The sequence below is a fragment of the Stenella coeruleoalba genome, assembly GCF_951394435.1.
Source record: "Stenella coeruleoalba genome assembly, chromosome: 15".
Classification (NCBI taxonomy): domain Eukaryota; kingdom Metazoa; phylum Chordata; class Mammalia; order Artiodactyla; family Delphinidae; genus Stenella; species Stenella coeruleoalba.
The window spans coordinates 4,369,393-4,382,392 of NC_137161.1; the positions used below are offsets into that span (position 1 = coordinate 4,369,393).

The window sequence follows — 13,000 nt, forward strand, 5'->3', positions numbered from 1 at the left end:
TCTTCATGAATGGTAGGAAATCCCCCTCGAAGGTGGGACGGGCAAGATGGCTTAAGCTGTCTACGTGGGTTTGTACTTGATTAGCTTATTAGCTCAACCAGTGTTAACGGCACTTTTTTTTTTTTAATGTAAGATAGAGAGTTAGCGTTGAGTTAGGAAAATCCGCATTTGACCTCTGTATTTCTGAAGGTCAGATTAATGACATGTTACTCTGCAGATGTACTTGGCACAGCAGTCTGCGGACAGTTAAGGCAAATGTAATAGCTCAGCCCAGCCCTGACAAAGCGCACATTTATGGAGGAAGGAGGGAGAGACCCTGCACCACACAGAACACCCTTTCGTGGACGGATGTCCCCACTTCACAGGGGATTCCTAGTGGAGAAGGAAACCGCTTTTGTTGCAATACCACAGCGAGGAAAAAGAAAAAAGGAGGCTCAGTTGGACAAGATAAAAATAAGGTTTCTAAACTCACGTAAAGAATTCCCCTGTATGTCACTTTCACGGGCTAAATTTAACGTCCTCGGAGATTACCTATGGCTTCCTCTACAAAGCAGGCAAACTGGGAATGTCGCTTCCTCTTTTGAAAAAATAGAAAAGAGAAGTTCTGGTTTAAATGCCTCGTCTGCATTACAAACGGGCTCACTTAGGGAGGAGAATCCTTTCCCTAAAAAAAAATTTTAGGGCAATCTGCAGAGTAATAAAAAAACTTTAAGTGAATTATGTCAAGGATGTCCTATCTTCTATTGGACTCGAGCTAAGGTAAACAGTGGCTGCTGCATCCTTTTAAAAAATTCGAGCCATGTCCAGTTTTAATCAAAATATTTATCTAGAGGGTACATGGTCAAATTATTTTTGCTTAACTAGCCTCATGAAGAAGCTCTCCCCAGCAAGTTGCAGGGGGGAAAATTATGCAAGATTTTTCTTTAGATTACAAAATCATAGCAAGGAGCCTATTTCAGGTTTTTTGTTTTAATTGACGGATGGCAACTCTGGTGGCAAGGCTTTAGAAATTAAGAATTTCAGAACTGGTTTGTGACAAGTCAACTGACTAACAGCATGTATGTGCGTATCGGTAACTCATCAGGAGCCATTCATAAAATTAATAGTCCATCCCTCTGAATTTTAAAGCTTAAAGCATCCTAAACTAAAATGTCCATTTGTATGGGTGATGTCATCCTTTTCTCCACCCCCCCTTATTTGGTCTAAGAAATTCTAGAATTTTCCATAAAGAGCCTGTTTTCCATAAACTGCCTTCAGCTCAGCTCTTTTACCTCTGAAAGGTGATAAAATTCATCTTTGTCATGTCCTCCCCCCCCCCGCCCCGCCCTTAGTAGGCGACAGTAACTTTTTTTTTAACTGGTTTGTTCTGGGTGCACAACTTAATTAAACTATGCCCCTTTGACTCAATCTTCCCTTTTGAAACCAAGGGGGAAGGCAACTTTCAACTGAATCCAGGTTTAAGAAAGGGAATAGGATTGCTAACCAACTACTAACTGCAGACTAGTGGCTTCAGGTGTTTGTAATCTAGTGAGGTTAACTGCTCTCACCCCCGTGAAAACAGAGGCTGGGTCTGGGGAGACTTGTGCCCCTTATTTGCATCCTTCCTGGCAAGTAGAACGCCATGCCCGTCTTTCACATCCCTGATACAGGCACTCTCTCGTTTCATCTTTATTCTCACTGCGGTATTGTCACATTGTCCTATAGCAAAATGCCCTGAAGGACTTTTCAAAGGCAAAAGTACCTCTTGGTCTGGCCGGAAGTGCCCAACTCCCAGCCTTTCCATCATTTAAACGTCTCCTTTTTCTTTTCTTTAGGCAAGACCATCGATTTTTAAAAAGGGAAACAATGATCTACCCATGATAATTCCAAAGGGGGTGAGGGGTGGGGAATGAGGAATTATGAACAAGGGCTGACTCTTCCAACTTAGTTCTATGTGAGAATATTATTGAAACCATGTTTCCCTAGTAGTTTACAACATCCTGCACTGGTGCATTGCGCTGAAATGTGCCTGGGGGCGGGGGGCGTCTCTGCAGTGGTCAGCGTCACCAGGCAAAAGGGTGGCCACGGCCAGAGTCAGCTATGTCTGAGACCCACTGCACCAAAATCTGCCGCAGACCCGTCACAGGGCCAACACTGGGGCTTTATTATTATTACTGTCTCGTTGCTGCACCAAAGAGTAAAAGGAGGGAGAGGAGAACAACCCCTAAAGAGCTCTTCCCTGGATTTTCTAACATGTAGGCTGAAAAAATTCAAGCGGACGTTGCCCAGCCCCCAAAAGCTACCTGAACTTCCTAAAGGTTAGCATCCAATGTGCTACTCTGCCTGTGCCCTTGCCACAGATTTGACACTTACTCTCCATTAAACCCATTAACATGCAGGATCCTCATTTGCTTCACGATGGTGCTTTTACCAGATTCTCCAGCACCTAGAAAATGAAAGTAAGTCTCAGGTTAAGAGGGAGGCATTTTACACACTTTGGGCAGGGAGGAGAGAGAAGGAGGACTGCCGTTTTCTCCATAGAAGCAACACACAAAAAACAAACAAGAGACTTGCAATTTTCCTTGACATTTCGACGCAGAGAAAATGAAATAAACATCCAACTTTGTGTGTACCTGCAGTATTCCACCGTCAGAACAACAAACAAGAATGAAAGGTTTTGGTTTGTTTAGGTGTTTTGTTTTCTTCATTTTTCCTTTTGGTTGCCTTAAGATTTGTGGGGTGGGCAAAGGGGCAAAGAAAGAATGACGCAATTCTGTCATGGGGGGGGTCAAGAAAATTGCTGTTAAAGCCATGAAACTGGATGTTTGAACTATGAGCGTTCACTGGTAAAAATGTACACATTAATGTATACGGCCACATAGTTCACTGCTCGTCAGATGTTTCATGGTTAAAATACCCCAGTATTCACAAAACAATGCCCCGGCCCTGCAGGCGCCCCCAGATCACGTACTGACGCAGCGACTGCCTCTTCAACATTTTCTCAAGGCTGCTGCCTTCTCTGCAGGGTTCTCGCCCCCCGGGCTACTTAAAAATCAACCCCTAAGCCCCATACTATTACATTTTATCCACTTCTCCACACCCCTCCCCCTTTTCCTGCTAACTTTGTTTTTCTAAAGATAAACTCTGGATACAACAACCATGGTGGGGGGGACACCATTGATTTGCTGTCACCTCGAAAAACATTTAAGTATTAAATACAGGGCTTGAGAACTACCCTATTAGCATGTTAAAAGGGCAGGACTTTAATCAGAAGGGAAAATATTCCTGGGAACCACTGAATTTTCAAAGATTCCAAGCCCTTCCCAACGAACAGAGCTTAGAAGGGGCACATGCCCCCATTTTAAACCACCTTTCATTTGTAAAAACATATATTTTATGGAAAAAACACAGTTCCACCAAGCTAGAAGGAGGATTGCTGGTTTCTCATTTTCTGTTTTTGCAAATGGATACTCTCTCCAACAGCTAACCCTGAGGGGACAATTTCTGTCCTCCTCAAGCACAAACCTGTTTGGTTTTTTAGTCCTCTTTTTCACTTTTAATTTTATTAATTGTTTTGTTTTACTGCCCAGAGAGCAAAGCATTCCTCCTTCTCTTGCCTTTTCACAAGGCTGTAATCAATATCTGTAAAAAGTTAAAATCAGTTTCCACAGAAACATTGATTTCAAAGCAAACATTCTATCTTAATGAGCCTAACTCTCATAAATTAAAATATTAAAGGTACGATTAAGAGATTCCATGAAGAGAATACATAGTCTTAATCAGAATCTCCAACACTCTCGTGTTAAAGTGTGTATCACCTCTCTTTAGGGCACAAACAGGTCCGTGCCTCAGTTTCCACATTTAGGAAATTGGAGAATCGGACTGAAAAATTACTGCCAGATCTTTTGTGATACTGTAATTCACTCAGATTTCAAAAAAGAGGATTCTGGGCATCACTACTTTTCCTCTTTTGCGTGGGGGGGGCATCATTTGGTGAGAACCACGATTTAAAGATGCAAAATGTGTGGCACTGCCTTGGGCTGCAGACCCCCACATGCCAGAGCCTTCAATAAATTATGGCAATAGGGCTAAGACACCTGGGAAAGGTTAGCCCAGTGATGCCAGGTGTGTTCAGAGCAACAGTCTCAAGTGAAGACTTTGTGATGTCCGTGCAAGGCTGTTAGAAATTTAAGGTACCATTAACATCACACTTGTTTTAAATTAGTATTCAGATAGCAGGAGTGTTCCTAGGAAAGATTCTAGACTTTTCTAGGTTTATACTTTGAAATCAAATTACATGGCACATTAATATTCACATAGCATAGTTCCACCTTTGTAAGTTTTTGACGACACCTCAACATACGTACCATTTAATTACTGTAGTTGCAAATGCATAAACACACACCAAAGGGACTTATTTTCACTTAATAATTTTCTGCTTTACATAAATCTGGACCCAGGAGAACAAAGACGTGACCCATCCAAAAAAAAAAAAGCAAAGCAGACGCCACCACAAAGAAAAAACAGCCCTTTACATTTTATTCTTCATAATCAAGCTGTTCTGTTGATATGTGACCATGAACTAGGTCTTAACCTAGCAAATTCACAAATTAACTCAGATAGCCAAATTACTAAGGAAGTGGAAAACTTCCATACTAATTAATGCTTGTGTAATTCTTCTGGTTATTTCAACAATTTCTTTTATGCTTTTGTTTGATTTATTTTCCCAAAGCAGCACCTTTAAGACAAAAGGGGAAAAGGCCATCTCCTTAGAGTTCACACACACCCCCACCCGCGTTTTTTTTTTTTTTTTGGCCAAAGAGGAAAAACCGCAATCAAAAGAGAAAACCCCAAACCAAACAACCAAATGTCACTTGACAAACAACTAACGTAGTCTCATCTCCTTCCACCTGGAAAAAAAGTCTTTTCCTTAAAGCATTCTCAATCCCCCTCCCACCTTGAAAAGGACAAAAAAAACCACGCCATTTCCAGACCAAGAAGCCATTTACAGACAAATGTCATTTTCCAGTTCTGATCTGTGCATGTCTTTTTTTTTTTTTTCTTTCCATTTTTTTCACAAAGCACTCTCAATGTGGCCGACTAACAGGAAAGTGTGTGTGTGTGTGTTAATGGTTTGGGGGGGCGGCAGCTGCTACAGTTAATTCTCTTCTTTGCTTTTCAAAGAGCCTGCATATCTGGAAGGGGAAAAAAGGTCATACTGTAAAATGACGTGTCATTTGGCTTCACTGGGCACTTAGAGTACTAACTCCATTTTTTTTTTTTTTCGGCCTTATTTTATTCGATTCTCCTTCTCTTCCTTCCACGGCCCGGCCCGGCCCGGGACACGTCTGCTCCGCGCACACAGTGTGTCCTGCCCGCAACGCACCAAGTCGCGCCCAGCGGCCGCCGCGCTCCCTCCTCCGCCCGCCCCCCCACTCCGGCGCCACGACTCGCCCGCGCCCCCTCCCCCTCGCTGCACCACCTTTACCACTCCGAGCCCTTCCGAGGGGCTGATGTCACCCGCCCCCACTCTCCTCAGCCACTTCTCCCGCCGAACCTCTCCCCTCGACGAGGCCCCCTCCGCCACCGCGGCGCCCCCCCCCGCGTCACCCCCTTCTCCGCCGGCCCCTCTCGCTTTCTCCCCTTCCCTCTCCCAACAAATCACACACCCAACGGAGGCGGGTCCCCCTCCCTCGGCCCGCCACCCCATTTCCTGTCCCCGAAACCCTCTTTTTGTCGCAGTCTCCCGAGCCCTGTGGGACTCCCCCTCCCCCTCCCCAACACGCACCCGAACCCCTGGCGTCGTGTAGGCCTCGCGGAAAAAGAGAGAAAGAAGAGCGAGGGGGAGGGCGAGAGAGAGACAGAGAGCGAGCGGCCAGGGGAGGGGGACCCGCGCCCGCGTCGCCACGGCCCCCGGACCCATTTTGGGCCCCCGCCCGGCCGAATGGCGCCCCGGGGTCCCCCTTCCGGCCTCGCCCCCGAGAGACTGAGCCCGCGGGCGGGCGGCGGGCTCGGGAGCGCGCGCCCGGGGCGGGGGGCGGGCTCGGCGCGCGCGGCCTGCGGGGCGCCCCGAGGGGCCCCCGGGCCGGGCCGGGGCCGGCGCCCCCCGCCCCGCCCTTACCCAGCAGCAGCAGGCGGTGCGTGGCCCGGTAGACCTGCTTGTCCTTCTGCAGCTGCTTCTCGATCTTTTTGTTGGCCTCGCGCTGCGCCTTCTCCTCGTTGCGCTGGTCCTCGGTCTTACTGTTTCCGAGGCAGCCCATGGCGGCGGCGGCGGCGGGGCGCGGGGCGCGGCCGGGCTGCGGCGGCGGCGGCGGCGGCGGGGCCGGGCGCGGGCGGCCTCACGCGGGCGGAGAGGGCCGGGGCAGCCGGGCGGGCGGGCCGGGCGCGGGCTCGGCTCCTCGGGGAGGAGCGCGCGGGGCGGACTGCGGACCGCGCGGGGAGGGTGGTGTCGGTCTGACCGAGCCGAGCGCGCGGCTCCCGGCCCCTCGAGCCGAAGCCGAGGGGTCTGATGGCCGCCGCGGACCGAGGCGGACCAGAGCAGGAGCTGCGGGAGCTGCTGCCGCCGCTGCCGCCGCCGCCGCTCTTATTGCCTCGGCCGGGGCCCCGCCGCCGCCCCGACCCAAAGCTCCGCGGCGGGCGGGGGGAGGCGGGGGGAGGAGGAGGCGGCGGCGGCGAGGGGGGTGGAAGGAGGAGGAGGAGGAGGAGGGATGAGGAGCGGCCGCGGCGGCGGGGAGGGCGGGAGCTGGTGGAGGGAGGCGCCCCCCCCCAAGGGTACCCGGGGAGGGGGTCCCTCTGCCCGCGCCCGGGACGGGACGGGCCTGGGAGACGCCCCCTCGCCCCCCTGGCTCGGGCCCCAAGCGGGGCCGGCCACGGGGGGGAGAGGGGGCGTCTCCGAGCCGGTGACGACCCCTCGCACGACGCCAACGCTCCACCCCCCGGGCCGCGTCGCCCAGCGGCCCCCGAGGCCGAGCCCCCTCCCCCCTCCCGCGGGCGCCGCCGAGGGGCCGGGGTGGGCGGAAGGGGAGGGAGCGCGAGCCAGAGCCCGGACTTAGGAAATTTTTCGAAAAGAAGAGAGAGACAGAGAGAGCTAGAGAGCAGGGAGTGTGGAAGAAGCGAGGCGAGCACGAACCAAAGGACAGAGCAACCGAAAAGGAAAATGTGTCCAAACACACACACACAAATACTCAATAAAACTCCACACTACACAACGATGGTGGTGTCTGGTGGCGGGGAGGGGGCGGGGGTCTGACTAGATGAGCCGCTCCTCGCGCCCCTGGCGCTGGGCGCCATGGCCCGAGCCGAAGGCACCCGAGGTCCCGGGGCGCCCATGGCCTCTGCGCTTGGCCCGGCCGCCCACGAAGGAGAAGAAGGCGCAGCCCAGGAACATTCGGAAGCAGCAGATCGCCCCGAAAAAGAAGCCGCAGCCGCGGCCCTGCTCCGGGCGCTTCTGCAGCAGGAAATCGAGTACCCACGCGGGGCTGCGCACGGAGAGAACCGGGAAGGTCAGGAGCGGCAGGTGGGCGCTCAGCGCGCTGATCTTCAGCAGCCCGGACCCCCACACGGCGCCCCTGAAGCCCCGCAAGGCGTCGAACAGGTCGTCCTCGTCGCTCGAGTCCGTGTCCCACTCGATCCAGATCCTACTCGTGGCCCCGGCGCCGGCGCCCACGCCGCCCCCGTCGGCGCCCTCCGCGGCGCCCTCGTCTGCGCCGCCGGCGGCGGTAGCGGCGGCGACCTCCAGGCCTCGGGCCTCCTCCTGGGCTTCTGGCACCTTCTTCTTCTTCTTCTTCTTCTCCTTCTTCTTCTTCTTCTTCTGCATCTTCTCCAACTTCTTCCTCTCCTTCTCCTTCTTCTTCTCCTCGTTTCTTCTCTGCTCCAGTAGCTTCCTCTCGATCTTCCGCCGCTCCTTTTCGGTCAGCAACTTCTCGGAGGACGCCTCTTGCTCTGGCTTCTTGGGGGGCTTCTCGGTGTCCCCTTTCTTCCGCGGTGCGCGCGGCTCGGCCAGCGCTGCAGCCACCGCCGCAGCTTCGGCAGCCACCTCGGCCGCAGCCAACGCTGTCTTCCTCTCGCTCTCCACCGCCCAAGCTTTGATCTTCATGGCCATCTTCAGCATGGTGGCTCGGCCACCTCGGGGTGCCTGGCTCTCGCCTGGCCCGGGCGCCCTGCTTGCCCCCGGCCTCGGGCTGGCCGGACCCCGTGCGCCCCGTGTCGGGGGAATCGGCTGCGATCCCCGCTGCGCTGCCCCGGGGCCGCGGAGCGCGGCTGCCGGGCTTCGTTCGGGCTGCTGGGCTGGCTGCCTAAGAGTTAGCGCCAAAAAAGGGTGAGCAAACGAAAAAGGGGCGAGAACAAACCAAAAAGCACCCAACAACACGAGAAATCAAAAAGCAACAAGAAACGTCAAACAACTCAAAAAAGAAAAGTGCAGAGGCGCGATGGCACGAGGTTGCTGTTACCCTCAGGCGCTCCTTGGTTAGGCTCTTGGGTACGCCAATGGAGAAGAGAAAAGAGAAGAGAGAGAGAATTGGAGGGTGCCCGGGAGGCGCGGGCAGGGCGGCAGTGCTGGGGCGCCCCTGCCCCGTCCCGGCCCCGGTGGCTATTTCCCCGCGCCGGGCGACTCGCACTTCCGCGGGAGGCCACGGTGCCCCCGGACTTACATGTGAGTGAGGTGCACTCACACGCAAGGCAGTGCCTGCCTGCCTGCCTGCCGGCCGCCCGCCGCCGCCCCGCGAGGGGACAGGAGTTCGCTCCAGCCGCGGCGCCGCAGCCCGGAGCCAGAGAGCCTGCGAGCCAGCGAGCGAGCCGCGCCGGGCCGGCCACCTGACGCAGCCCGCTCCGCGGTGCCGACGCGACTGAGTGTCCCCGCCGGAGAGCAGCGCTCCTAAGCAGCCCGATGACGCCCCAGCCTCTTCAGAGGACGGACCCACCGTGGCGGCCCCTATAAACCGAAGGGGAAGCCGAAAAATCGGCCCGCCGGGGACGCGCCCAAACGGGCCGCCGCGCACCCCGGAGGTGCAGGCCGGTGCGGGGGCCACGCGGGAGTGGGCGCGGGGCGCGGGGGACGCGGTGGCGGGGGCCGAGGGGGCGCCCAAGGCGGTGGGCGCCGGACCCCGCCTCCCAGACCTGCCTCCCAATTTTCGGTGAGTGGTGTAGCCCTGGGCGGCGTGCAAAGTGTGCGACGGCGGCGCTTACCCCTGCTGCGCGCCTCCTTACCTCCAGCTTCCCGGTTAGCGCGCGCGGAGACCGCCACCCACCCCTCCCTCCCGGCGGCGCGTGCCCGGCGGCGGGTCGTCCGATGAGAGGTGTTATGTGAGCGCGAAAAACGAGCATCGCAAGAGCAAGCAGGCGCCGGCGACTCGAGAGCCGAGCGGTGGTGGCCGGGGCCGCGAGGTCTGCGCCCCCGGAGTCCTCCTGGGCGGGACAGGTGGCGGGCCAGGGCGTCCCAGTTATACGAGGCCGGGCCGGGGTGCCGCGGGGGGATGCTCTGGAACAGACGGAAAAGTAGTTTATTGAACACGAATTTGTTTGAGAATTGTTTAAAGACTTGCAAGTGTCCCACCCCAGCCCTGTCCCATGTGAGGATGCGGTACAGCGTGGTGGGTGAACGGCAGTCACACCAAGTTCTCAACGACTCGGCCGCGGCTCTCTTTTCCTGGGACCTTGGTTGAGTCTCCTGGTTGAGCCCTGCGCGTGTCTGCTTGGGTACAATTCATTCATTCAGTCAATAAAAGTTTGGTCCGTGCGGCCCACCTTGGGCCCAGGTGAGTCAAGAGTAGCCCAGCCGTCAAGCTAAGACTTGGCAACTGCCTTTGGTGGGTCGCGGCTGCCTGCCGGTCAACCCCAGTCCATAAAGTAGTCGTGAACTCTCTCCCGCCTTTAACTTTCTTTCACTTCGAAACAGTAAAACTTTGGATGTTTGGGGGCATAGAAAGAAAGGAAGAGGCAGCCTACTTGTAAATGGAAACACAGCTAACATACCTAGGGGGTGGGGTGATTGTTCGGTTGGGTCAGAGGCCTTGAGTAAACTGTCCAAAGAGTGTTGTTTTCTTTGAAAATAGACACTGTTAACCATTCAACGGGACTGCTGCAATCCCCCGCTTCTCCTCAGTTTGCTCAACTCAAAGTAAGAAAAGTTGTGTCAGATGAAGATGTCCGCTATTACTGTTCTTGGCCCCATCCAGTACCCTCCTTCTACAAGGCCTCACTTTATGGACCTGAAAGACAGCGGAGGGCAATTCAAAGCCAGCAGAGAACACTTGGAATTAAGAACAGGAAGCGAAATCTTCACGCCAGACCCTCATGATCTACATCGGCTACCTCGCCTGACTGCGGGTCTCAGACTCTCTCGAACTCTGCAGAAAAGTTGCTGTGCTTGCCCTTTCCTCCTCACATCCAAGTAAGCCAGGTCTTGATCACACTCTGGATATGGTCTCTCCTTCTTACACAAAAATACACCTTCTTTCGACAAAAACTCAAAGGAACTACCGTTCGTCTAAACAAAAGCCGATAAAAATATTTACCCTATAGACGGGAATGTTGTCCTAAGCAAATTCGACAGTAAGGCTGTTTGCAAAGATCATGACACAATCATTCACCAACTAGATTAGAAACTACCTAAAGACGGGGCCCAAGTTTTATACCTTTATATCTTAAATAAAAACCTGTTGGTTGAATTTGATTCATCAACTGATTGTCATTTTTAAAAATTGGTGAAGACTTATAAGGAGGAGGAATAGGCCAGACATTTTCTGCTCCATTTGTTCCAAAGCATCTTTCCTTCCTGCTTCTAATGTGGCAAAGCGCAAATACATCGTATTTAAGAGCAAGGAGGAAAACAGTAACCAATACAACCTCGGTACTTATGCCAGTAGCTACACATTACTACAATGAATATAATGAAGGCTCCTTATTTGGAAATCCCTGAGTTGGGTTACCATCTCCCCCCTTTTAGATAAATATCACACCTGAACTTTGAAAGGAGTGAAGCTGTCCCATGTCATATACTGACATATATTCCAGGCAAGGCACAATCGGGACTACTGTCCTAGAATGAATAAAGCAAGGTCTGGCTTCAGTCATTTCAACTTCTAACCTGGCAGGCCATCCTTGAAAAAAAAAATTGTGTGAAGTGTAGGTTTCAGCTATATTTTATTATGACCAACCACTGATGGACAAATAAAGCATTTACTTTGTAAATAAATGACAGCAGGTGGAATCAAGGGTTTACAGGTAAGCAAAGGCCACTGAGAGCTCTGAAACACAAGCTCGTTTGTGGTCTGTTCAGCTTTCTGTTTTCACCCGACACAAAGTGAAAGATGAGATTTTTACTTAATTGGCGTGGTGAGCTGATACCGTCTACAGTTTTCAGTCTAGCATTTGACCTACCTGGGCCTTAAACATTTTAATAAAAATAAAAAAAAAAAGGCTTTCAGGTTTGGAGGCCACCATGCGTGACCTTTTCATATGAATTAGTAATTTATTTTAATAGGTTGTTACCATTTTAAGCGCCTGGTTTATGCTTTGCGAGTGAGCAATCCATTAGCATAATTCTTGGAACAGTCCAGACTCTAGAGTTTTCCAGTGGAAGGGGCCTCTTTTTTGGCTCAGGGAGAGATGGAAGTTGTGGAAATTTTAAGCTCCAGAGAGGGGCAAAGGGCCAGAATGTCCTGGGTGTAAAATGCCTGGTTCAGGTGACTTGCTTCATGCCAAAGCCGGCAAGTTGGGATAATAACACAACCGTAACCTAAAGCACTAGGTCACCTCACGATACAACTTGGTAAAACAGATGGGCGTCCCACCGCTATACACAGGGCCGGCCTAGCAAAAGCTCTTTCCAGCAATGCAGACTTTACAACAATGGATGCATTCGCATGTCATGCCGGGGTCTGAATTTTGTGGTCTTGTAAGCTTCGTATTTATGGGTGGATGTGTTCCCTGGCTCTTTTGCACCTTCCTGTCTGAGAAAGAATGCCTCGTCTGCTCTTAAAAGAAACAGACTCGCTATAGCTTAGTATCTTGAAAACATTTTTACACTTAATGATGTAATTCAGTTTTTGGACAAGGGTGTTCTTTTTGGCCTTTCATTAGATGGGGTCACTGTAAGATCCCAGAGAAAACAGAATTATAATATTATTTTAGTAGCCTAGGGAACAATAAATAGGTTTCCACTGAAACAGAAACCTTAGCTGTAAGGTTTTAATAATAGCGCTTAGCACTTCAATGGTGCTTTCTGTCTTTAAAGCACGTTTCGCACTTTATTTAACTAGAATTACTGAAATTATTGCAACTGAATGTGACTTGAAGCCTGCACGATACCGATGAGGAAGCAGGTATTGTAAAAAGCGTTTTCCTAGTTCCAGTTAATCCCCCGTAAGAAGGTTCTATTACTTAGGACCATAAAGTTCTTAAAAATCTAATGTCGTGATTACCTAGGGCATTTTTTTTTCCCTTGTCATATTCACTAGTTAATAATGGCAACCACAAAGTAATCCAAAACTGGCGTTCAGAACTAAACATGGTGCTCAAGTTAGTACAACTTCATTTCAAAAGCCCTGACATTAAGGGACTAACTAACTACAAGGCCATATGAAATCTCCCGATTTAATTTCTATCAACTAATTTTAAAAATAATTTGTTTTTAATTTAGAACATACTCGAATCCAAACAAAATATAGGGGCGCATTGGCCAATGTGTTTGGACCCAGTGGCTTTGAGATACCAATCAAACGTCTACTTAAAACCACAGTTCACAAAACGAGGGCAGTTGCGACTTCTGTGCCTTTATGGATCTCTTCCTTGACTTTGATGTGTGGACACCATCGAAGAGAGAAACTTCCTGGTCTCCATGGATGCCCAGTTCCCAGGACGATTAGTGCCCTTCTCACAACATCCCCAGGAGCCCCAGAGTGAGTGGGAGTGGACTTTTACCAAAGCCAGCATCTACTTTAAAAGGGGAAACAATAAAGTAGAGACGACGTGCATTACAATGTTCCTTTTAAAAACTCAAACCTAAATAATATGATACATA

The 13,000-nt window shown here is 51.6% G+C and overlaps 1 protein-coding gene across 9 annotated transcripts in view; it reads right to left on the minus strand.

The window, feature by feature from the left end:
* GNAS (GNAS complex locus) overlaps window positions 1-13,000 on the minus strand; it is a 54,387-nt gene that overhangs the window by 12,222 nt on the left and 29,165 nt on the right. Inside the window, exons 1-2 of one of the 9 annotated variants that reach the window (XM_079946388.1) lie at window positions 8,631-8,841; window positions 2,353-2,425 (exon numbers count right to left, since the gene is read on the minus strand). In XM_079946388.1, coding sequence (XP_079802514.1) covers window positions 2,353-2,387 — 35 coding nt within the window. In that variant the 5' untranslated portion in view covers window positions 2,388-2,425; window positions 8,631-8,841. Of the gene's footprint in view, window positions 1-2,352; window positions 2,426-5,767; window positions 5,979-6,100; window positions 6,737-8,630; window positions 8,842-13,000 lie in introns of those variants that run through there. The other 8 variants (XM_079946387.1, XM_079946389.1, XM_079946382.1 and 5 more) reach the window with 8 other exon arrangements.